Source organism: Elaeis guineensis, chromosome 10, assembly GCF_000442705.2.
Source record: "Elaeis guineensis isolate ETL-2024a chromosome 10, EG11, whole genome shotgun sequence".
In the NCBI taxonomy this organism is placed as follows: domain Eukaryota; kingdom Viridiplantae; phylum Streptophyta; class Magnoliopsida; order Arecales; family Arecaceae; genus Elaeis; species Elaeis guineensis.
Window position 1 is genome coordinate 35,330,865 of NC_026002.2, and position 27,241 is coordinate 35,358,105.

The 27,241-nt window shown below is 39.9% G+C and overlaps 2 protein-coding genes across 3 annotated transcripts; both read left to right on the plus strand.

The window, feature by feature from the left end:
• The first annotated feature begins 2,085 nt into the window (after positions 1-2,085).
• Positions 2,086-12,105, plus strand: LOC105032045 (dihydropyrimidinase). Of its 2 annotated transcripts, XM_073244553.1 has the most exons (14): positions 2,086-2,358; positions 2,462-2,611; positions 3,356-3,407; positions 3,548-3,817; positions 3,968-4,179; positions 7,082-7,202; positions 9,558-9,645; positions 9,731-9,809; positions 10,062-10,145; positions 10,243-10,330; positions 10,425-10,465; positions 10,570-10,622; positions 10,832-10,988; positions 11,615-12,105. In XM_073244553.1, the coding sequence occupies exons 1-14, from the start codon at positions 2,101-2,103 to the stop codon at positions 11,804-11,806; spliced, it is 1,845 nt and encodes a 614-aa protein (XP_073100654.1). In that variant the 5' UTR covers positions 2,086-2,100; the 3' UTR covers positions 11,807-12,105. The 2 variants fall into 2 exon arrangements, with proteins under 2 accessions (XP_073100654.1, XP_010904686.2); XM_010906384.3 differs by lacking the exon at positions 10,062-10,145.
• A 3,468-nt stretch (positions 12,106-15,573) lies between these two features.
• On the plus strand, positions 15,574-16,388 carry LOC105032046 (splicing factor 3B subunit 6-like protein). Its single transcript, XM_010906385.4, has one exon. The coding sequence runs from the start codon at positions 15,758-15,760 to the stop codon at positions 16,133-16,135; it is 378 nt and encodes a 125-aa protein (XP_010904687.1). The 5' UTR covers positions 15,574-15,757; the 3' UTR covers positions 16,136-16,388.
• The last annotated feature ends 10,853 nt before the right edge of the window (positions 16,389-27,241 follow it).

The window sequence follows — 27,241 nt, forward strand, 5'->3', positions numbered from 1 at the left end:
CTCCTAATCCGTATAGATTATGAGCTAGATCAATTCTGATATCATTTTCAACAACCCACGATCTTATTTCAAAAAGACTAGCTAAAAGGTATTATTTAGGTTCCTTGATCCTATATAAATATTCAAGATCTTTCTAGTGAATAATCGATGTGGAATTAAATATATATACCAACATGAATTCTTATATATATTATGCTCAAGGCTTTTGTATGTTGATACTGATTGTTAATCAGATATTCGAAGATAAGTAGTAAACTTAAAAGAGATAAATATATACATTGAATAAGTTGTTTTAGCGTATATTTCTTTTTTTTTTATTTTGATTTGCACAGGAAAAGTCATGCAAAATGGTGTATTTGGAAATATAATTTTAACGTATTGGATGATTATCTAACATGGTATAAAGTAGTAGTGCGTGTATACCAAGCTAGGAGCATGGCAACAAATAGCACACAAAATAAATAGATAGGAAGGATTTTTTATGGGTGACCATATACGAAGCTTACCTGCTTTTTTCTTCACTATTGGATTGCAGGTGATGCCTTATTGTATTTCTGAATTTGATTTTTCTCAATGATCGGTGAGATGTTCCGATTAGGAGTTAGAATTTAGTCATGGAATTTAGCAGGGAAAATGCCCTTAAATTATATCTGGCCGGTGCAATGATCGATGGAGGTTAAAATTTTTGCTCTATTTTGCTTCTTTGATTGGTGCACCCATATATTTACACTAAAAAAATCCAACTCATCTCACATATTTTTATATGGTCATTAGTCATTTTACTTATTATATCCTTGAGAAATTCTTGGTACACTACCCCCATTGGAGAAAAATACACCGTTTCACTAGATTGAGTCACATAGTGATTAATAAGAGGGTAGATATTTAACGCAGCTCAATTTTTTTTTTTCAATTTTTTTCAGATAAAATGCCATTTCTCTCCTTTTTACTCTATTTTGCTCAACTAAGATGTTATAGGTAATAACAAGATGTCATAATAATGATATGACATCCTATTATATCCTACATATAATTATCGAAATATCATAAAAACTAAGATATCATAATAATATTATGACATCATATTATAATGCTATAATACTTTGTTGCATCATATATATTATTATCGAGATGTTATAAAAACTAATAGGACATCATAATCATATTATGCCATCCCGTTGCATCTTATAAATAATTATCGAAATGTCATAAAAACTAACAGGACGTCATAATATCCTGTTGCAATCTTATAATATCCTGTTGCATCCTATAGATAATCATCGAGATGCCATAAAAACTTACATGACATCATAATAATATTATGATATCTTGTTACAATCATATGACATTTTGTTGCATGCTATAGACAATTATCAAGATATTATAAAAATTTACAGGTTGCATCTTATTGACAATTATCGAGATGTCATAAAAACTAAGAAGACGTCGTAATAATATTATCACATCTTGTTACAATCCTATAATATTCTTTTACATTCTACAAACAATTATCAGGATATCATAAATGCTAATAGGATGACATGATAATATTATGACATCCTGTTACAGTTCTATGATATTCTGTTGCATCCTATAGATAATTATCGGGATACTATAAAAATTTACAGGATGTCATAATTGTTACAATCTTATGATATCCTATTGCATCTCATATATAATTATCAAGATGTCATAAAAATTAACAGGACGTCATAATAATATTATGACATTATGTTATAATCTTTTGACACCCTGTCCATCATATAAACAATCATCAAGATGTCATAAAAATTAACAGGACGTCATAATAATATTATGACATCCAATTTGTATCTTATGATATCCTATTATATTTTACAAAAAAATAATAAAATATTATAATATTAAAAAAATTATTTTTATCAAAATTATTTTAAAAAAATTTAAATTATATTAAATATTTATTTTTTTATTAATTATACTGTACGGTGCAATGTGATGAAATGATGTTTCTTTTTCTCTGCCGGGCGCCGTGGAGGAAGAATTACTGATTTCGGCCGTCAAATCTTGCTTTGAACATACACCCTCCAATTAAAGATAATTACCAGGAAGGATAATGTAATGAGTGGCCACGAACACAGGGGCCGTACATTTACTTACAGACTTGGGAGTTCACAAAACAGCACGAAAAAGCTTTCTCCTTCGTCGCCTCCCAAATCATCCATGGCGGTAGAGCTTCGATCGAACCTCTCATGGACGATGTTAAGAAAGAAGAAATCCATCGCGTCTATCCACTACTCTTTCCGCCTCGATCTCTTCCTTCTTCTTTTCCTTCTTTCCATCCCTCGATCGATCTCCGAACTGAATACGATGCAAGGGGTGAGCGTTTCCGAGATCCCTGGCTGGTCTTAAAATCCCAATCTTTCGGTCTCTGATCTATAACTCGGGTGAACTTGATGAAGTATTGGTGTAAATTTTATAGTTCTGTGCTGTTGCAAGTGATTCGGACTGCAGCTCGTCCTTTACGAAGATTTTGATCAAGGGAGGGACCGTAGTGAATGCTCATCACAAGGAGGTAGCGGATGTGTACATCGAGGACGGGATCATTGTCTCTGTGCGACCTAACATCAAGGTCAGTTTCAGATGATAATTTGTTGTTCTCGTATATAATTTCTATTTTTTTTTCTTTTCTTTTCTACTTGGATGTTGAATTGGATATAATCTATGTTAAATAGCAATACTGGAAGGTAAAATTCAATTTCTTTAGGGCCTGTTTGGATGGTTCGGCCTAGAATCCTATGGGATTCGTGCGCTGGGCCAATACAACCGCCAAACTTATTAAATTGTACGTAGGGCTAACCTATGTTTATAACTATGCTGAACAACATTGTGAGTGGGTTGGTCCGAATTTCATAGGGAGAAAAAAATAATCTCACCAGATTATTTTTTGAGATTATTTTTTTGCCCTAGCTAGAAAAAATATAGCCGAGAATAGATGTAAACATAGGCCTAGCACAGCCTATCATCCAATGCTTATGATGGTTGGGCCATGAATCCCATAAGATTTTGGGCCCAACCATCCGAACCGTCTCTATCTGCATGTATTTAAACCATACATGTATACTCCGAGATCTTAACCCTTTCCAATACTTTGAATTCTAACTCCATATTTCCCTGTTATACTAAACTTACATCTTAGCAACCTGGACTGTACTACTAATCTCATTGTCATGGCTAGTCATTTTGATTTCTAATTTAATTATACTGTAGAGGAATTATTTTACATAACAAACTCAAACTTCAGAAATGTTTCTTTCTTCTTTCTTTTATTGTGTATTCCTGTTACAATGAATATGCATTTGAATCTTTACTACAGGTTGGGGATGAAGTGAAAATAGTTGATGCAACCGGGAAATATGTCATGCCAGGTCTGTTTAAATTTTATTATACAGTCATTGTAACAAGCATATTTTTTACGTCATTGCATGAAGATAAAGAGTAAATATCTTCTGAATATCTATCTGCAAGCAGATGATAACTACAGGGATCTCTATCTGTATTGGAACAGGCGGGATTGATCCTCACACTCACCTAGAGATGGAGTTTATGGGAACTGTGATGATAGATGATTTTTTCACTGGTCAAGCTGCTGCACTGGCAGGAGGAACAACCATGCACATTGACTTTATTATACCAGTTAATGGAAGTTTGTCTGCAGGTTTTGATTCCTATATAAAAAAAGCAAAAAATGCAGTAATGGACTATGGTTTTCATATGGCCATCACAAAATGGGATGAAGAAGTTGCAAAAGACATGGAGTTAATGGTTAAAGAGAATGGTTTGTATAATTTATGCTACTCCAATGGAAACTTATTCTGATTAATGAATAAGTGTTTGATTTTGAATCCTCATATGAAAGCAGCTAAATCTGGTTGTTTGGTTTTTATTATAAGTGAACCTTCCTAAAGTTTTCTGACCTTAATATCAGGGATCAACTCTTTTAAATTCTTTATGGCATACAAAGGAGCCTTGATGGTCAATGATGAGCTTTTAATGCAAGGCTTGGTAAAATGCAAGTCTCTTGGTGCATTGGCTATGGTTCATGCAGAAAATGGAGATGCTATTGCTGAAGGACAGAAAAGAATGATAGATCTTGGAATAACAGGACCAGAGGGGCATTCTCTTTCAAGGCCTCCAGTGGTGATTCTCAAAACCTGTCTCTTTTACTATACAATATTAATAGTAGCTCTTCATTTTACTTTCAAGTTATCTAGTAAGTTTTGGGCTATTTTTCCATTTGACTATTCCTTTTCTGTATATGGGTTTTATTCTTCCTCTTTATTGAATTGTTTCTTCTATTAGGTTCAAGAATCTGTCACTTGAATCTATACTTTGCTACATACATATGTTGATATAGCTGTTACAAGCTTTTAAAAAAAATGGTATTGGAGGTTTTTGGCCAGACTGTACATTAGTGGGCCATCCCATACCGACACACGTATGGAGTTTCATATCGTTACCATAATGGAATGACCAAAAATCATTTTTAATTATTTTTTCATTATCTTTTTGCATTTTTATACATGATGAAGATGTTTAAGCTGGCTTGTTTTGTATTTTTTAATATTTAAAGGATTCTTTTAAAGGCTATGTGATAGTTGAGTGTCGATATCAATACAAATGTTTAATTATCAAACAAATATTAAAATTTATGAGTGAAGAATAGAAAATACAATATATTATTGAAAAAACGAGAATCAATATGCCTCATATGCATTTGAGTGTCTATGCCTCTCTTATGCATTTTAATAGTCCAATCTCATGTAAAGTGTCTATGCCTCTCATATGCATTTGAGTGTTGCCGGTAGTTAATCAATAGCTGGAAAATCAGAAAATTCAATAAAATAAAAGATGGCAATTTTAGAACTTATTTTGTTAATTATCAATGTATATTGCATATTTATTACATTTAACTAACATTTTTCAAATTTCTATTTATTTTTTCATTAAAAATAATCTAGAAACATGAAACATCCTTTAATTATTGAAACATGTGACAAATAAATTTAAAATATTATTTACACTTTAGGACATTTATTGACAATTCCTCGATTAAAATTTCAGGAACTTGGGAAATTTTTTATTCTTTTCTTGATTAAAATATTAGTTAAATGATTGTAAATATTTTCAAGAATATATTTCATCCACCAAAGTTGTAGCCTGTGCATACTACAAATACAAGCATGCAATGATTTTTAGGACTAAATCGCATATATTTTATTTTTTATTAAAATTTTAATATAAAAATATATAGTATTTCTTAAAGAAATAAGATATTGATTAAAAAATCATCATATTGTAGGTTGTTGCCTTCCCTAAAACATATCCAAAATTAAAATAAAAATTTTGACATGGGTTTCCCCTTTTTTGACTTTTGCAAAATTTGGGCCAAAAAAAATAGTACATTAGATGGCCTCACCAGAATGGTGTACCTTCCCCTACTGTGATGTTGATGATATCTCTCTAATGAGAGGAAAAAAAGCCCTCTCCTTCCCTCTCTCTCTTTCTCTCTCTCCTCTATCCTCTCTTCTACTATCACACTCTCTTTCTTACATTATGGAGTCAAAAGAGCCTCGTAAGATGTCTAAAAGGATCTTTGAACCGAGCTAGCCCCCCTTCTTTTAACAAAGAATCACAGGGCATCTTGGTTGGGATGGCTCATACCAACAATACCGATTTTGATATCAGTTGGTACTATTTTGTTTCTACTTGGATACCGATACAAGTGTTGTCTCGATAAGACTAGGGTTTGTTCTAGCTAGTACCAACCCCTTCTGATCGGATGCCCCGTCTAATTGGTTCCGGCAACCCAAGCCCTATGATGGTGTCGGAATTCTATCGAGAAAGTACGGTATCGCCAGTACCATCATGTTCTACTGATATTTCAAATCATGTTTTTTTACAAAAGTGTGATATCTTCAATATTGTATTCTATCTTTCTATATTTGAAAATCATAATGTTTGTCTTTTCTACAGATTTTGGCATTTTTTCGTTTCATCTAGGCAAGCACCAGGGAACTCAGGATCCCAAAGAACTTGGTTTGCTAATGGAGAAAGGTGCCGAGCCTTCTATAGCAACAAGGTTGGTATGCGCAGGTATGGTATTGGTGTCTAATCAGCCAGAAAGGTGATGATGCGGATCAAAGGGAGGATAGAGACTAGCATGGATCCAGATGCCTTGACTTTAAAGGACTTTTGTTACCGTCGTACCACCATTCGAAGGTGGATAAGGGGGTGTAATGCTAGGTTACGATAAGTGTATAGTACTAGGCTAAGATAAGTGGGTAGCGCCAAGCTACAGTTAGGGTGTAGCACCGCTTATAGTTAAAAGCTAACTTACACCTACTTCTAAGGTAAAAGATAGATTAAACAAAGATAAAAGATAAAGTCCCATTAGATTGATTGTCAAAGGTTCCTTAATACATATTCATAATTTATATTAACACACCAAATAACTATAATACCAAAGCTGGTCTTTGTAACTTTCCACATTGCCATGATCCTTAGCGATTTGATGGTTTGCCTTCACAATCCTGTGTGTGATGTAACCACAAATTAGATCACAATCCTCATCCTTTGGCCTGCGACTTAAACCGACATGTCAAGGTTAACTATGGTCGAACCTCAATCCTTCAGCTGATCGATCCAGGTGATGACCAAACCACTCATCTTCGGCCTACAACTTCACACTTAGTTGAACTCTGTTGGGTGCCACAAGGGTCACATGACTCTTGTTTGTTCTATTTTTATCAAATGTAATCCATGTGATGCTTGCTCTCAGCTAGATTATTGAGATGAGGTGTAAACAACAGCCTAGTATAGTGATCACCATAAAACCTTATAAGCATGCATATATGCATATAACATTTTATTCATTGTAGGTAATTATAAAACACATGTCATTGTTAGCCCATCAATGCAATGTTATTCCTATTGCTACTGCATGATATAAGTATAGAAGTAGAACCATTTTGTTAATGAACTAATGTCCCTAGTTCATTGATGTTGTGGTAGTTTGTAATTTAATTTGATTATTCTGTAGTTAGAAGGAGAAGCAACTGCAAGAGCTATTCGTTTGGCAAGTTTTGTCAATACACCCTTATATGTGGTTCATGTGATGAGCATTGATGCCATGGAGGAGATTGCAGTGGCTAGAAAAGCCGGTGACATTTTTTGAACTTTTCTTTTCATATATTTTTATTCTTAATGCATTTAGAATATTTTACAATATACAATTGTAGTTCTATACCTCTAACTTGCAACATGTTTTAACATCAGTTGTTGGAAAACATCACCAGTTATTGCAGTAGACTAATAGCTCTATGAGAATAATATTAGCTAACTAATGAAGTTATGTAGTTGAACTGTAGATATCTAATACTACTGATGCTACATTTCGTCATGTCTAACAATAAAATCTCAAGATATGCTATAATTAAAACAATTTATCTAGACCTTTTGCATTTTCTTGTGGGGGGGGGGGGTGGGTGGGGGGAGAGGGGAAAATGTTTATTCTTCCTGAAAATCACGTATATTGGCATGTATTCAGCTTTGATGCTTCCCGTCCAACCTGTATTTTGAGAGATTGTAAATATTCAAGATAACTTTAAACCATAAGCGATATGGCATCTGTATGGGCTTGGCTTTATAAGACAACTTTGATGTTAGCCCTCTTTAAGTTAGTGCCAAAGTCCTTAGCCATGGCAAGTTTGGGCAAGGGTAAGGCCTGATTGAGAAGCTAAGTAGCAGACTGAGAGACCAATCCAGATGGTTATAAAAGTTGATAGTTACAAAACTGAATATTGTGCAATCAGAGGCTGACCTTTTCCTTTAGACTTGGAAAGAGTTTGGTAATGAATTGCTTCTGTTTTTAAAGCATATGTTATAGGCAAAAGCCAAAATGAGGTGCATGCCCCAAATGATTTGAAAGGACTAATTTTAATCATCTCATCAAAGGAATGGTTTTTTCGGATTGGAGATGAAATTATATATCTTTTTGGTATTACAAATTTACAAAAATGCATATATATAGTTTTTCGACATTTTAATAATTATAGAAGGGAGAGAGTATGTGTGAAGGTGACCAAGGTTGAGAGAGAATAGTGACGGTGTCCGATCCTTAAATCTCAACTAGCTGTTTTCTTCCGAACCATTGGAATAGTGATCCAATCACTCATATTCACCCACCAGGCCACCACATAAGTAAACCACACATATAACCTAACCCAACTAGTGGGCTGGTTGAAATTGGCTGACATGGCCCCAACAGGCTGCATTAGGCATGTTGTGTCGGGTCAGGTTGAAAATTGCCACCCCTAGTTCCTATAGTCACTCTATTCTTGTAATTATTCAATTCTTTGGTAATTTTATTGCACCCTGATCCTTTAACTGATCTCATAAAGTATTTGTGTTGGCTAAGGATAAGGTAATTCATTCCAAGGTTTTAAATCTCGCGGGATAAAGGTGTCCCGATATCTCTATAGAATGGATGCCCCACTGTTTCATCCCATCTTGGCAGCTATCCTGATATGCATCCCAATAGATATCCTCCATATCTCTCCTCTTTTTTTCTTTCTTTCTTTCTTTTTCTTTCCTTCTTTTCTTTCTTTTCCTTTCCTTCTTTTCTTTCTTTTTTCTCGATCTTTCTTTTTTTCTTTTCCTTTTTCTTTCTTATGCTTTCTTTTTTTTTCTTTTTTTCCTTTTTCTTCCTCTTCGTCCTCTTTCCTTGCTTCCTTCTTTCCTTCCTTGCCTTTTCTTCTCCCTTCCTCTCTTTCATTTTTATTGTTCTTCTTTCCTTTCACTTTTTACCTTTTATCTTCCTTACTTTCTTTTTTCTTCTTCTCTCCCTACATGGATGGATTTCAGAGTCCCGACCTTGTCCCAATCCGTTTTCTCATAGAAATGGGATGGGACAGTTGAGACACCCATAAAACCTTGATTCATTTTATTTTTGTAGTAGACAAAAGTGGCATTAGAGTGATTAGATTTGGCTTTATAGGGCATATCATCCTTGAAATACCAGTAGAGGAGAATTTTGTGCTATTTTACTAGGTTTGAATTGTCATTCATAATCTCATATTTTGTTTTTCAACTTGAGGATTGGTCTTTCAGTACTATATTTAAGTAGGTGGAAGAAAAAGCACCTTTATTCCTAGTCTGTTTTATTCCATCATGTGCCATGGAAGCAAAATTCTGAATCCTTTTCGTGAGATAGGTATCTGTAATAACACAGTTATTCTTTTCCATTAACAGTTCTAGCCAATAAGATTGTTTGTTACAACATTGTTTTCGTACTCTGTTCTTTGTTATATGCACTCCTTGAGTGAATTGAGTTTGTCATTTATATTGTTGACAGAACCCTCATTATAATTTATTTGGAGTCTACAATATATACACCTTTATTGCTCTAATAAATGCTTAATATTACATTGGGACACTGCACGGCTTATTGCATTAAATTAATAATTTCTTTTATAAATCGTTGTGAACTAACACTTCTATTTAAATTACGTTTGCAGGGCAAAGGGTCATCGGTGAACCTGTAGTTTCTGGGCTAGTCCTTGATGAGTCTTGGCTTTGGGACCCTGATTTCACTACTGCTGCAAAGCAAGAATTTACACCTTTTTCTTGCTTAATTCATCCTTAAAATTTATGAAGGTGCTGTTTATAATGCTCATATTTGATGTTGTAGGTATGTAATGAGTCCCCCGATAAGAAAAGCTGAACATGGTAAAGCCCTTCAAGCTGCACTTACAACAGGAACTTTGCAGGTAGTATATTATTATGACCCTTTGTGTTGTAAACCTGTAATCATGAACCTACAACAGTAAACAGCTTCAGATCATGCAGCTAAATTTGCTTAAATACTTGACTATTATGGGTTTTGTCATTTTGCCCTTTTGGTGGTTGTAGACGTATTGGTATTATACAGTTCTCAGTACATAACTTGTAATTTTCATATTTTTCTCTAAATGAATTGGTCTTTCGCGAATTTTTCATACTTGCTATGTTGCCATGTGTAGCCGTTCTGTGATCAGAAACTTTCAGAATTTGGACAAAGACACAGTCCATTTTCCCAACAGATATTGAATATTTTTTCTGTTCTGGTCTTCCAATTACTTTGTGCTGGTCCTTTTGTTTGTCCCATATCCAATATATTTAATGATTGAGGAACAACTGGAAGATCGTTCTGGCTTTTTGCAGCTTGTAGGGACCGATCATTGTGCCTGGAACTCTACACAAAAAGCTCTTGGTATTGATGACTTCCGGAAAATTCCTAATGGCGTCAATGGTATGCCTGTGTATTGGTAACTCAAGGACCAAATTCCATGTCTATTTCACCATCCAGATTTCTCATATTAGGATAACTGCAAACTGAATTCCAGGTATAGAGGAAAGGATGCATTTAGTTTGGGACACGATGGTGGTAAGCTGCAAATGACTTACAGCTGCTTTTGTAGAAAACATCTCATTGCATATTCTGCTGCAGCAATTGATGTGTTTTTCTATGGACTACCAATATTGCTGCAGGAATCTGGCAAAATATCTGTCACAGATTATGTGCGGATAACAAGCACTGAATGGTATTTCATCATCATGATCATGTTCACAACATTGTAAAATTTGTTTTTTTCAGTCATGTCCTTGGATTAATTGAAAATTCAGACCAGATTCAACTGAAATTTACTTTCCAGATCCTTCATAGAGTTATTTATATGCTTCATTCATAGCGTGTTTTTAATCACACTGATAAACGTAATATTTCTGAATGCTTAATTTCCTATAATTGCAGTGCTAGAATTTTCAATATTTATCCAAGAAAAGGGGCAATATTGGAAGGATCTGATGCTGATATAATTATACTAAACCCTAATGCAACCTTCAAAATTACTGCTGCTTCTCATCATTCTAGATCTGACACAAATGTGTTTGAAGGGATGACAGGAAAGGTAAACTGTTTTCTATATCATTCTGCAGGCTTGATTGCATGTATATTAGGAGGACAATATTGATGTCAATTCTTTGGTTATTTGTTTGCGTGGCCCAAAAAAACTATTGAATTGTCAATACAGCAAGAGTTTCTATGCATATGAGCATATCCGAGCAAAGATATGAAATCTAAAAAGACCTGCATATATATTTTTTCCCAGTATCCTAACACTAATTGTGGTTGCATGCAACTGTACTGCTATCATGTCTGCCATTAAAATTTTGAGTTTTGTTGTGGTTGCATGCGACTATACTGGTTTTATGTCCCGTTACTTCAACTGCTGTTTTATGGCATTTGCTTCTGCTATAAGTTCAATGTTAACATGTAATTCCAACACTTAACAGCCACTATATATGCTAAAACTTGATCGATATTGGAAACCACCATGGGCTGTGTTTCAACAACTCAGCTGGGGCCTTGGGGGTAGTTGTGAAAGTAAATTTAAGTGGGGTTGCCATGGTTCGAGATCCATTCAACTCTTCTTACTTGAAATCACTAGCCAAGCAAATCTAAATTTACCTGAACTTGGTAAAACCTTTCTAACAGTCACTGTGCTTTTGCTTTGTCATGCTATTATTGATGCAGGGTAAAGTAGAAGTTACAATATCAGGAGGACGAGTAGTATGGGAAAACAACAAACTGAACATTATGCCTGGGTCCGGCAGGTACATTAGAATGCCACCTTATGGTTATCTTTTTGATGGTATTGACAAGGCAGATGCTGCATATCTGGCTTCTCTTCATGCTCCTGTTCATCGGACCAAAGCTGCAGCCTGAGCTTATATCACCTATTTATCTTCTAGATAATTATCAATAAAAGAAAAATAAATGAAAATAGGGCATATAAATAGAAAGGATGTTGTTCTATGGAGATTAGGCTGGTAGATTATCCTCTGGGGTAGGTTCAACAAGGAGATAATCAAGCAGATTGCAACGTTTCTATGAAATGCCTGTATATATATGTAAGCATTTTGACACTACACTTGTACATTTATGTAAAAACTCTACAAATATGTGCTTGATATATGTTCTATGTAATGGTGTGGCATAGCAATGTTAGACGATTTCATGTCAAATTCCTGTCTGTCTTTTTTTTTTTTTTAATCCATTCGAATGCCTCAACAAAGTCGGAAGCTCTCATAGGGATACAAGTGCAAGGAAAGTATAAGTCACATACAGGCTTAATTGCTGCTGCTCTCTCTCTCTCTCTTTCTCTTTCTCTGAAAGAATCCTCACCTCCACCAATCAAGTGAAAAAATTGCTGGAACAATGTCTTTTATATCCATTATACTTTATGATAGAGCAGCTCAACCCTCCCCCCTCAACAAAACGAAAGCTCCTGCCTTTCAACAAGGAATTCGTTGAAGTGTGAGACTTATCACTTCCTTATTTTTAATCAGATTTTGATTCGAGAGTTTCCTTTAATGGCCATAATAAAAGTGGGTAGGAGAATTATTGCCATGCCCTTTTCTTTCACAAAAATAAAAATTAAAAAAAAATGAAAATGTAACACTATTATACAGTGAGAAATTTTTTGTGTACCATGGGTGGTATAGAAAATCTAACATAAAATGCACCGTCTCATCCGATTGGTCCACATAGTCATCACTTTCCAATGTGCATTTAATACCTGCATGTCAGTTTTTTTATTTAAAAATTTTATATGATGAAAATACTCTTACTTTTTGAAATAAATTATGACATCCTGTGACGTAATATAATACAGGATGTCATAATATGGTCTAAGATATATAATATGAGAGTAGTATTTTTGTCCAACTATTTTTTAATGTGCATTTAATGCCTGTAGGTCAATTTTTTTATTTAAAAATTTTGAATGATGAAAATATTTCTGTTCTTTTAAAAAACTTATGATATCCCGTATATATTATGGATGCGGGATGTCATAATATGGACATAGAATGTTATAGCTTTTCCAAAGGGCAGGGGCATTTTCATTATACAAAATTTTTAAACGAAAAAGTTGACTTGCAGGCATTAAATGTGCATTGAAAAATGATAATTATGTGATCAATCGGACGAGATGGTGCACTCCACATCGGATTTTCTTCACTGCACTCCACGTCGGATTTTCTTCACTGCCCGCGGTGCACAAAGAGTTTTGCATTATATAGCTTAGTAAGAGGCCGAGCCCGAGAGGACTTATAACCCAGCCCATGAGACTAAAAGGTTGCCACAAATTTTTATTTTCGAGTAATTCTTTGTCTACCACATTCGATGGAGAAAAAATGCACTGCTTCACCATATCGCATCACGTAGCATAAGTAATAAGGGGACAGTCATTTAATATGGCTCAATTTTTTTTCAGATTTTTTTCTGATCAAAATGCTATTTCTTAATATTATAACGTCTTGTTGCTTTTTAATAGAATGCAACATGATATTATAGGATGCAAAAAGGATGTCCTAATTATTATGATATCCTATTAATTTTTATAATATTTTAATAATTATTTATAGATATAACAAGATATCGTAAAATGTAAATAAGATATCATAATATTACTATGACGTCTTGTTAATTTTTATGACATCTCGATAATTATTTATAAGATATATAACATGATGTCATAAGATTGCAATAGAATATTAAAATATTATGATGTCCTATTAGTTTTTTTGATATCTCGATAATTATTTATTTTTATATTATAGGATTGCAACATGATGTCTTGTTAATTTTTATGATATCTCGATAATTATTTGTATGATGTAATATAATGTCGTAGGATGCAAACATTATGTAATAATCGTCCTGTTAATTTTTTATGACATTTCAATAATTATTTAAAGGATACAACAGAATATTATAGAAATACAACAGAATGTCATAATATTATTATGATACCCTATAAATTTTTATAATATCTTGAAATCATTTATAGGATGCAATATCATGTTATAAGATTGCAACAGAATATCCTATTAATTTTTATGATATCCTAATAATTGTCTATAGGATGCAACAGGATGTCATAGAATTACAACAGGATATTTAATTTTTATGACATCCTGATAATGATGTATAAGATGCAACAGGATGTCATAAGATTACAACAAGATATCGTAATATTATTATGGTATCCTGTTAGTTTTTATGATATTTCAATAATTGCATATAGAATGCAATAAGACTAATGTCATAGGATTGCAAAAAGATGTCATCATATTATTATAGCATCCTTAGTTTCTATGATATCCTGATAATTTTATATAAAATGTAATAAAATGTAATGCAACATGATGTCATACTATTATTATTATCTATGATATGCTGGCTCAGTAAAATAGAGTAAAAAAAGGTAAAAGATATTTTGTTCAAAAAAATTAAGAGTAAATTATGTCTTCAGTCCTGAAACTATATTCTATTTTTTTAAATGATCGCTAAACTACAAAAACCTAAATTTTAGTCTTTAAACTTTCTAAACCATTTTAATGTTGCCCTTCTGATGATTTTCAGTGACATTCTCTCACCGGTTTACTTCTTTTGCCTTGAACCGGTTCTTACGTGGATAATTAAGCTTAATCGGTACCCCGCACGAATTGCAAAGCACCTAAAAAAAAAGAGGAATGAAGAAGACTCCTATAAGGAGTGTTTTCCTTCCTCCCAATCGACCCTTCAACCACACCCTGACCCACCTCGATGCACCCACCAGCCGCACCCCCGCCCGTCCCGGTGCTTGTGGGTTGTACGCTAGTGCCCCCCCGACCCCACCCTGCCCCACCCTCGTGTGCCCCTATGGTTTCCACCGCCACCCCGCCCCCCAACACCGGTGGGTTGTGCATCCCCCCTTGTCACCATCGGTGGGTTCTGCACGCCCCCCCGCCTCCCCCATACCCTCCCCCCCAATAGGGTCAACAGGATGGGAGGCTTGGAGTGACGGAATAGGGGCGGCCGATTTGAAGATTTTGGAATGCATCGACAGCCAATCTTCCACCCTCGGCCTCCACCCCGACTCCCCAAGCACCTGCGACGGGGTGGAGCGGAATGAGGTCGGGGGGGAGAGAGGGGGCGCCAGCGCACAACCCACCATAGCCAGAGCCGATGGGGGTGCGCTAGGGTGGGGTAGAAGCCCCGGGCGCTGAAGAGGGGGACTGAAGGGGCGTCGGAGAGGGGGGCCGAAGGGGCAGGCCGGTGGGGGGGTGAGGGCAAAGAGAAAATAAAAAAAAAAAAAAATCAGTTTCAATCAGTGCCGTTGCCATCTGTTCAAATGAATGGAGCCACATAAACATCGGTGACTGCTATATGAGATTTTCGATACTAGAAAATTATTGAAAATAGGCAACAGATAATATTAAAATGGTTTTAGAAAATTCGAGGACTAAAATTTAGATTTTTAAATTTTAAAAATTATTTAAAAAATAATAATATAGTTTAAAAATTAAAAATATAATTTATTAAAAAATTAATTTAAAAAAATCTGTATTAAATATCTATCCTCTATTAATTATGCTATGGCCGACTATATTTTTTATATAGAGAATTATTTTTATTCGCTGTATAACTCGCGCACCCCTAACCTAACCGCCTCTCTCTCCCTCCGTTGTTTTATTTCTCCTCTCATCGGCTGCCCTGTCGTGAGTCCTTGTCCCTCCGGACCATCTAGTCGTCTCTGCCCCGAGATCTTAGAAGTTCCCAGTAGAAACCTCTCCTCGTCGGAACCCTAACCCTAGCTCGGGCTCGTGAGATCGCCGGAAGAGGAGAGAGATGGCAGCGATCAGCCTGCGGAAGGGGAACACGCGGCTGCCGCCGGAGGTGAACCGGGTTCTGTACGTGAGGAACCTGCCGTTCAACATCTCGAGCGAGGAGATGTACGACATCTTCGGCAAGTACGGGGCCATCCGGCAGATCCGGATCGGGACGAACAAGGACACCCGAGGCACCGCCTTCGTCGTCTACGAGGACATTTACGACGCCAAGACCGCCGTCGACCACCTCTCCGGCTTCAACGTTGCCAACCGCTACCTCATCGTCCTCTACTACCAGCAGGCCAAGATGTCCAAGAAGGTCGACCAGAAGAAGAAGGAGGACGAGCTTGCCCGCATGCAGGAGAAATACGGCTTATCTTCCTCCAAAGATAAGTAAAACATTCTAGTCGATCTCGGAACAAATTCGAAACTGGTGGTTCTGTGGGATTGAATCCTTTGTGCGTGTCTTGCTAATATGAGTGCACTTCTATATCCCTAGAACTTGTATGATATGATGCTTTTATGATGAAAGGATTGAATCTTTAGTGGATTTGATGACTTTTAGGTTTGGTTCTTATGTCATCCATGACATGGACTCACTCCTGGATGGTTTTTATCTATGAATTTATGGTTGGATGTGGACTTTTGCACACAGGTCTTTAGATTAGTTGATTGCATAGACATCTCTCAGGGTTTTGAAATTTTGGCTTTTCTACAGGCTCTTTGAAGGAGTTTATTGAACTCTATCGGATTGGCAGGTTTAATGGGCACACAGGAAAAAAAAAAAAATTGTAGATATTAGGATTTTCATATATCGTCTTTGCTTGGTTCATGTGATGACTTGGAATATCTCTTGGTCTCTATGAGTTGGAATGTGGATTTGATCTCTTTTTTTGCATCTTGCTGGTTTGCTATTCTTGGGTCTTCTTAGTTCTTTATTGAAATTGTGTTCCATAATTTCACAATTCTTATGCCTTGAGCAATTTAAATTATTTAATGCAGCCCTAAGAAAATTTAGAATGCAGTCTTTGGAAGGGGATGGTATTACAAAACAATTGAATCAAAACTGAAATCCGGTTTGTATTATCTGGTACTAACACTCCTCAAATATTTCCATTTCTTCCTAAACCCCTCTCAAATAGTAGAACCCAGTTGGCTAATTTCCTATTTATTAGACTCAACTCTTAATCAAATAAGCCATATTTTGATTAATAACACACACCCAACATGCATGAAGTTTCCTACTTGAAATCCTTGTCATCGCTTGTATTGAAAAGCCATATTGGAACTAACTGAGATATAAATACCCTTGATTTCTTATATAGTTATACTTTGCATTGACTCACCAAGTGGGATACTTCTATCTACACTAATTTTCAGACCATTGTAAGGTAGCACTTACTTTAATAGTGACCATCACATTGCAATTTCCTTTTTTGTTTCCCCACTGCTAGAGTTAAAACAAGGTATTTCCACCAGTACTTTGCACTCGGAGACCACCTGTCTACCTAGCCAGCTAGTGATCCAGAATAACCTCCATCCGAAGAAGCTTTAACATCCACATCAGTATTTGAAAAGGGAGGAGGCCTAGATGGAGGATACCTGTATGGAAGCAATTGTTTCATTCCCCATGGGCATCAAAAACCATGTGGGAGTAGTATATCCTCAAATGAACTATTGCTAACTCAATGTGTTTTGTTTGCGATCAAACTCAAGAAAGGCCATTTTTTAAAGTGAAAGTTTTGTAACCTTTTTTTATGAGGTTATTAAGACCCTCACATCTGAAAAGCAATCATAGTATGGTTTATTATTTTACAAAACCTGATTGTTTTTATCTTGGCACATAGGAAAGTAGAAGCCTCCTATGATATCAGGATGAGATATTTGCCCTTAGCAATTCCATGGCTTTGCCCCCCCCGACGTTGGAGCACCTAAGATACATATCCCGACCGCATGGGCCGCGAGTCCCATTTGCACGGCTGCGGATCCCTGCCACATGGGTTGCAGGTGCTATATGCATCAATCTCGGGACTAGTTTTTGATGATTAATTATTTTTCTATCTCGGTTGGGAAAGTTGATTTTAGTTAATTCTAGGGAGTTTTGATTTTTTGTGAACTTTCTTTTTGAGAACTTTTGATGTTAATAGGAAAGTTAGTATTTAGGATTCTTTGAGTAAGAAATAGGACTTGGAATTCCACATTGAAAAGTTGAAGAAAAGAGATCTTTTTCTCTACTTATAAATATCCCTATTGGAGCTCCTCTTATAGCCGATACTGAAGATCTATGAGTAGTAAAAATTCTATTGTGAGATTTATTCTTTCTCATGCTCTTCTTCTTCCCTCTCTTTTTTGCGGCTGCTTTCTTGCTAGATGACACAAGGAAATAAAGTCCCTTTTGCTTTCTTCTTGCTCAGACAAAATAAGGACTGTGTTTGTATGTATTGTGTGTTTGTGTTTATGTTGTATAATGTGTATGCCGTGTGTGGGTGCTGATATTGTGTGTTTGTGATGTCCGCATTTGTCTGACTCTTGATGCTCAATGTGTGATGCAAGACTGTGTATGTGTTTCTATATATGTGGACCTGTATTTAGCTATCCATAACATTATTATTTCATTATATATGTTGCAACTTTATTTGCCAAAGCATGTGCCTTGCTTTCTGCTAGCACTTAGATTTCAAGAGACTGGCACCTTGGTTTGATCTCCTCGGCTGCATCATCAAACTGCTCCAAGAACTAAATTTTTTTTTCTCACCCTCTCTGATTCCTGACTCAATGATCCATAGAGCGGGTCTGTCATGAGGACCCACAAAAAACTGTTTCAAGGGCTTAAGCACCATAATTCCTTTCACCGATGAATTCTTTGGAGGCAAAAGTGTCCATATGAAATTAAAAACCAGACTCAGATGGGCTCTATTAGGGACTCAAGCAAAAAGGAGACCAAAAGGAGCAAAAGGAAATAATCAGCCTGATGATTGATGGATTTGTTCTCAAGGAAGGGAAAAAAATTCTTTTTAAACCCCAAAAGATAAGGGACCATACAGAAATTACCTAGATTAGAATGTTAGTGTAGAGTTCAAAATAAGTGACTATCCTCCACAAAAATTGGTTGGACTTTCAAGACTACGTTTACTTTTCACATATCCGGCCTCTTAATTGGGGAGAGAAAATGACAACCTGGTTGTCTTTTTTTTTTTTGAATTGAATTGTATGGCTGAACATTAGCTTTCTTATTGCATATGATATGAGTTTTTGTCGTATAATTATGCCATATGATGTTACAGCACACTACGAGCTTGAATTTTCTTGAACTTCTACAGCAATCTGTCCATATCCTATCATTAAGCTCATATAGTCGGTTGATGAAGCTTTCGTTATTCCAGATTGAGCTTTTTGGGTTCCAGGTGGTTTATTGAGTTGCCCATAGCGTGTTTTATGCTTACATATACATAAGGCTGAAGTGGGTTGAAGCATTTAATGGAATATAGACCTTAAGATTAGATTTCCTTTAAATAATATATGGAAATGCTCATTCCAGTTCTCAGTTACGGCTTGTGTTTATTGGGCCATATGTGCATGTACATGCTTTTAGTTGAGTTGATATAGGACTCCCCAAATTTGTTTTTGTTGATCTTGATAGATTTGAAAATCTTCCATTTGTTGTTCTACAACACCGTTAGAATTATTTGGAGAATGTTTTATCAAGTTTCCTGGGGCTGTGTTTCATCTACTGGTGCATTTGGTTGAGAAGGCTTGTTTCCTACTTTGTTCTCTCTCTCTCTCTCAGCATGAAGTGGGAATTTTTTTAGTTTTCTATAAGTTTGTAACGTCAACTGCCAACTCTTCTAGACACTTGAGCATGGCATGAGACATCTACTGAGACACTTAATCTACCAAGTAAAATGCTTAATTACATCATTATTGAAGTGTATTGAAGAGTTGCATCTTTCCTACGTATATAGACTAAAGTGTCTTAAACCGTGTAACGACCTTTAGATTTTTTGAAGAGCATCTCCAAGCTGTCTTAAACCATATGAATCAAATATTGAGACTCTCTTGAGTTTTTCTCCAATTGCAAGTTCAACCATGATGCAGCGGTGTGTAATATATATGATATAATTCTATGTTTGAGCCAAGTCTGATCAAGAGGGGTCAATTTTGGCTTGGCTTGAAATTAACTTCCAGCCTATTTTGCTGGTTCAAGATCGGTTTATTTAGCTTCAAACTAAGCATTTCCCAAGCCTGGCTCGAGCTGCTCAGTTTGTTGGACAGATTATTCAGCCGACGAACCATGATCTGGCCACCAGAACTGGGGCAAATGAGCACTGCAATTATTCTAGAGGACTATTTTTACATGGACATTAACTGTAATCGTTTCCTAGTCCTTTTCGAATTAGTAAGAATGCTTGCGTGGTGTTATCGGCACTGTCAGGTTTTGGCCCCACATAATTACAGCAGAATGGTTCTGCTCCCTCTCCCCGACGACTCTATAGACGTTTTTTCTGCATCAGTTCGAAAGGTAAAGATGTTTCTTTGGGAGAGAGGTAAGATGTTACAATGGCGCCCAACGTCTGATCTACCGTTACATGTCCAGACACCTGTCAAGAAAAAAAATTAGGACAAGTGTCAAGGATTATTATGAGAATGATGTGGTTGAATCTGTGATTTTTATGTACCATTTGATTTAGTTGAAAAGATATTTGTTCCTTCGACCTCATGGTTTGGGGACGTTTGCCAGCTCTCGAAACGTCAGCTACAACATACATATGTTATGCGCTCTAAACAAACCAGAAGATATTTTACCAAAAAGAAAAACGACAAACCAGAAGACGCTGTAAGGTTCTAGACGAAGGTGAAGGGAACGAAGTCATTGGATGATCTGCAGTGGTTAGGATATCCAGGTGGAAATTTTGTTTACTAAAGAAGTTCCGGCAGGTGCGAATACCAGAGCGACAAAATGCTGTCGAAGCTTTCTCTCTCTCTCTCTCCCCTCTCATCTTTTATAACATCTAACGAGTTGAAACATATTTTTCATAAAAAAAATCGATAATTAAATAAAAGTATCATTTTAAATACTCCTATTGGAATATACTGACTGATCCCTGTACGCCGACTTACCCTCAGATCGGTCCGACCGACGTCCGACTCTACCGACCGGACCGACGGATGACTCCGATAATGATTGCCGACAATCGCTGACGACAATATCCAGCCGAAGATATACCGGCCGAATAGACCCATACTGCTTCTAACCGGTCGGACGGCCAAACCCGTATCACCGACTCACTGTCGGGGGTGGCAGCCGACGTCCGACTTCCACAAGGCACCAGATCAGCCGACGGTGTTCTCGAGTCATCACCCGATGTTCCGGCAGCCAAATACCGATATATAGTCGGCCAGCCCGCCCAAACACCGTACAACCACTATATGCAATTGTCCTGTCAAGGACATGCGGTATGGCCGCCCTGGGGTATTGTCCTGCCAAGGACATAGATTAATCCCAGTGACTTGACAGTCCCCGACGATTTGACAACTCCCCAGTTGTCTACATCATTAATGGCGGGACCATACCGTATGCTATTATAAAACAGGGTAAGGCAACAATCTTGGTAAGCTTTCTCAAGCTCTCGAAAAGCTCTTAAGCTCTCTCTCTCTCCCCCCCGCTGAGCCACTGATTTTTCACTGTTGCCTAGTCTTCTCTCTGACTTGACCGTCGGAGGGTCCCCGTCGAAGGCATCTCCGGTCAGTGAGGATTTTTCTTGCAGGTGCGCGACCCCGGCGATCGAACGATGGAGGGATTGGCCGCAACAGATTTGACGCACCAGGCAGGGGATTATTCGACAGAGGTAAGACAACGAGCTCCACAGAGCTTGAAAAAATCTCTCGAGATGACGAAAATCAGGACTCAGCGATCAAGAGCTACCAGATCAACGAGGCACTCTTCCCGTCGGGAAGAGGCCCCTCCACCTTCCATGGTGGAATCCAGCTCTCCGCACCCGGTAGTAACCACGGAGGTGCAGATCACGGCAATCGTGCGGTAAATGACCGTTCTGACGGACGCGGTCAAAAACCTCCAACAGCAGTCGACTCAGTTGCCGCAACCACCGGCGGAACAGCCTGCGGCGCACCCTATGCCGTCCAGAAGCAGCCGCCGACGCCCACGTCAACTTCCGTCTCCTCAGCCGTCTCAGCACTCCCACCGAGGAGGGAGGCGGCCACAATGTGACACCCGCCGGTCTCGACGTCCCTCTCCTTCCCAGCTGGAACAAGTGAGGAAGGAGAAGCGGCCGCGGACACTGTCCGCCTCACTTTCAAATTCGTCGGGAGGTTCGACCCCTGGGATCTCTCAACACCGATGGTTGGACGACTACGAACGTCAGTTCGAAGAAATTGACCGTCGGCTTGCCCAGCTCCAGGCGGATGGTCAGAAGTCTTCGAACGATGTCGACTTCTGGACCATCCAACCTCTCTCCTGATTTATCCTCGATGAACTGATCCCTAGTCGGTTCAAGATGCCTCATGTGGAGCCTTACGACGGCTCCACCGACCCAGTTGACCATCTGGAGAGCTACAAGGCTCTCATGATAATTCAAGGGGCAACCGATGCCCTCCTCTACATCGGCTTCCCCGCTACGCTCCGTAAAGCTGCCAGGGCCTGGTACTCCGGCCTCCGCTCGGGGAGTATCCACTCCTTTGGGCAGCTTGAGCATTCTTTCGTGGGCCATTTCAGCACCAGCCGGAAGCCGCCACGAACCTCGGACAGTCTTTTCTCCCTCAAGCAGGGAGAAAATGAGACACTCCGACACTTTATGACCCGATTCAACACGGCCACACTTGAGGTCCGGGACCTCAACGAAGACATGGCTATCTCAACCATGAAGAGGGGGTTAAGGGGGGTCCCAATTTACATATTCCTTGGATAAGACCCTCCCCCGGACATATGCCGAATTATTGGAGTGCGCGTATAAATACATGCGCACGGACGAAGGAGCTTCCGACTGGCGCCTGATCGAGGGCGCGGGCCAGAAGGAGAAGCGAAAGAAAAATCGAGCTCCTACTGAACCCAGCAGGCCCCTCACTGATAAATGGATCTCGCCCCGACGATGGAGTCCGAGATCGCCTCGACGGTGGAGTCCGAGACCGACGCATCGTAGGTATGACTCCTACACTCCTCTCTCTGCTCCTCATGCACAGATCCTGATGGAGATCGAAGGAGCGAAATATCTGCGACGGCCTCCGCCTCTGAAGGCAAAAGGCCTCGATCGGAGAAAGTACTGTCAGTTTCATCGGGGCTACGGTCACAACACCGAGCAGTGCATCCAACTCAAGGATGAAATAGAGGCCCTAATATGACGAGGGTATCTCGAAAAGTACCGAAGGGACCCGCCGGCTCGGCCCCTTCCCGACCAACGACCCCAACCGACTGAAGAGGCAGTGAATAACCAGCCTACTGCTGGAGTCATCAACATGATCTCCAGACAACTGGATCGAGGAATGACTGCTGAAGGGGAGTCGACGAAGAGGCCGCACCAGGACGATGTAATCATCTTTACAGATGAGGATGCTCAGAGAATCCAAACTCTCCATGATGACACTGTTGTTGTCTCGACGACAATAGCAAACTATGATGTAAAAAAGATTCTTGTTGATAATGGAAACTCCACTAACATTTTATTTTAGTCGACCTTCTCCCGAATGCGACTGTCGACCGATCGACTCAGGAGAGTCTCTACACCCTAGTGGATTTCGCCAGGGAGGCCGTCGCAGTGGAAGGAGAAATTACTCTTTTCGTGATGGCTGGGGACGAACCACGATAAAGCACCGTCCACATGATCTTCACGGTCGTCCAAGTACCTTCGGCCTACAACGCCATACTTGGAAGAGCCGGACTAAATGCCCTCAGAGCGATAGTCTCGACGTACCACTTGCTAGTCTGGTTTCTGACTAAAAACGGAGCTGGAAAAATACGCGGAGATCAACAACTCGCTCGGCGATGCTTTCAAATCTCTACTCAAAGCAATGAATCAAAGGACTCTCTGACGGTCGACAAGCTGGACCAACGGAAAGAGGAGGAGCGGGGTGAACCGACTGAACAGTTGATTTTCATCCCGATGACAAAGAATCCTGAACAGGTCATCTAGGTTGGGTCGCAGTTGTCCGACCCGGAGCAACGACAGCTGATAGAGCTGTTGAAAGCTAACGCCGACATATTCGCTTGGTCGGCAGCGGATATGTCTGGCATACCTCCAGAAACAATGACTCACCGACTCAATATCGCCCTTGGCGTGAAGCTGGTGAGACAGAAGAAACGGTCTTTGGCCCCCGAAAGATAGAAGGCCATCGACGAGGAAGTGGACAAGCTACTCGAGGCGGGCTTCATCAGAGAAACCACCTATCCCGACTGGCTCGCAAATGTCATCATGGTGAAGAAAGCCAACGAAAAGTGGATGATCTGTATCGACTACACCGACTTGAATCGGGCCTGTCCGAAGGACGGCTTCCCACTGTCGAAGATTGACCAACTGATGGATGCGACGTCCGGTCATCGACTGCTCAGCTTCATGGATGCCTTCGTCGGATATAACCAGATCCGGATGGTGCCCGAGGACGAAGAGCATACGGCCTTCGTGACCGTCAAGGGCCTTTACTGCTACAGAGTGATGCCCTTCGATCTGAAGAATGTCGGAGCCACCTACCAACGCCTCGTCAATAAGGTCTTCAAAGTTCAAATCGGGCGCAACATGGAGGTGTACGTGGATGACATGCTGGTAAAGAGCGCGTAGGCTTCAGATCATGTCCAAGATTTGGAAGAAACCTTTCGCACTCTTCGACGACATCGGATGAAGCTAAATCCGACTAAGTACGCCTTCGGGGTAGCTTCGAAGAAGTTTCTCGGATTCTTCATTTCTCAATGCAGAATCGAGGCCAACCCCGAGAAGATAAAGGCAATCATCGACATGCGGCATCCAAACACCAAAAAAGAGGTGCAGCAGCTCAATGGAAAGATCATCGCGCTCAGCCGATTTATCTCTTGATCGGCTGAGAGGTGCCTCCCGTTCTTCAAAACCCTGAGGCAGACGAAGGACTTCTCTTGGCCGAATGAGTACCAGCAAGCCTTCGAAGACTTGAAGAAGTACCTGACTTCTCCATCCCTACTTGTAAAGCCAGAGGTCGGAGAAATATTGTACCTTTATTTGGCTACCGCCCCAGAGGCGATTAGTTCGGTACTCGTCTGGGAGAACGAGAGCCGAACTCACCAGCCCGTATATTATACCAGCAAAGTGCTCTACGAAGCCGAAACTCGATACTCAAGGATGGAGAAGATGATATTTGCCCTGGTCATATCCGTGCAACGACTCCGTCCGTATTTCCAAGCACACACCGTCGTGGTCCTCACCGACCAGCCCCTGAGGGCGGTCCTCCATCCCCCCGACACATCAGGACGACTGACGAAATAGATGGTGAAGTTGAGCGAGTTCGACATTCAGTACCGACCGCGACCTGCTTTGAAAGCCCAAGTCCTGACCGACTTTGTTGCGGAATGCCCGACAGCCGACCAAATATCGGAAGGTGGGAGCTCCAAAGAAGCTGCAACCTCTGAATATGAACCCGGGTCGACCTGGGTGTTACACATAGATGGAGCTTCCAATGTCCAAGGGAGCGGGGCTGGGTTTCTGCTCACCAACTCGGAGGGAGTAGTTATCGAGTACGTCCTTCGATTCAACTTCAAAGCTTCCAATAATCAAGCCGAGTATGAAGCGCTTCTCGCTGGCTTGAGAGTGGTGAAGGAGCTCGAGATCGACAGCCTCAGAGTCTTCTCCGGCTCTCAGCTGATTGTGGGGCAAGTCAAAGGCGAATTCGAGGCGCGGGATCCGACCATGGCGAAATATTTTTAAAAGGTGAGAGATCTCGTGGCACACTTCAAGTATTTCGAGATCTCCCATATTTTCAGATCGGAGAATGCCCGGGCCGATGCACTCTCCAGGCTTGCGACGTCCGCCTATGGTGCCTTGGACCGGACACTTATGGAGAGTCTCGAGCAACCAAGCATTGACAGGACTGAGGAGGTGCTACAACTGACGACCTAGCCAAGCTGGATGGACCCGATCGTTCAGTATCTAACTGACGAAACCAGCCCCGAAGATCCCGTGGAAGCCAAGCGACTCCGGTGGATGGCCTCCCAATATGTAATGATGGACGGGCGACTCTACAAAAGGTCATTCTCCCTTCTCTTACTAAGGTGCCTGGGACCGACGGATGCGGATTACGCACTCAGAGAGGTGCATGAAGGGATCTGTAGGAGTCATCTGGGGGGCAAATCTTTGGCCTATAAAGTCCTGCGGCAAGGTTACTACTGGCCCACCATGAAGAAAGATGCGACTAACTTGGTTCGGAGGTGTGAGCCATGTCAAAAGTATGCCAACTTACAACACTGGCCCGCCAACCAACTGACTTCCATCGTCGCCCCATGGCCCTTCGCCCAATGGGGGATCGACATACTCGGCCCTTTCCCTCCGACGTCTGGCCAAAGAAAGTTTATAGTTATCACGATCGACTACTTCACCAAGTGGGTGGAGGCCGAACCCCTGACACAAATCACCGAGTGTAAAATGGAAGACTTCATCCAGAAGTCCATCATCTCTAGGTTCGGACTGCCACACACCATCATCACCGACAATGGACGACAGTTCGACAACAATGATTTCAGAGAGTTCTGTGCGAGATTTTATATCACGCACAAGCTGACCTCGATCGGACATCCACAGTCCAACGAAAAAATCAAAGTAACCAACCGGACCATTCTGCATGGGTTGAAGACTCGACTGAATGAAGCTAGAGGCCTCTGGGTCGAAGAGTTGCACTCGGTCCTGTGGGCATACCGAATGATACCTCGGGTCTCGATCGGAGAATCTCCTTTCAATTTGGCCTATGGGACGGAGGCAATGATCCCACTAGAGATCGGGCTACCATCGACTAGAGTTGAGCAATATTATGAACCAGACAACTCCGAGTGTCGGAGAGCTGACTTGGACCTCCTACCGAAGCTCCGATGAGAGGCTCAACTCCGCATGGCTTCCTACAGACAAAAAGTGGCCCGATACTACAACGCTAAAGTTAGGCCAAAATCTTTCAGACCCGGAGATCTGATTTTAAAGAAGACGGAAGTCTCGAAGCCTCAGGATCAAGAAAAACTGTCCCCAAACTGGGAAGGACCCTACAAGATAGCAAACACCTGCAGGCCGGGCGCCTACCGACTTGAGACCCTGGAAGGGACGGCCATTCTCCGGACTTGAAATGCCGACAACCTGAAATTGTATCATCAATGAATTCTGTATGCCCTTGCTCAGAATACAATTTAATTTCAAAACTTCAGAGTTTACAGAGTTCGGCCCTCCGCTGAGGGTCGGCCCTCGTCAGAAGTACGAGCCTCGATGCCCCGACTTGGGCCCAACGTCTCGTTGGGAACCTACGGCTCGATCGCCGAATCTACGCCGAATCTATG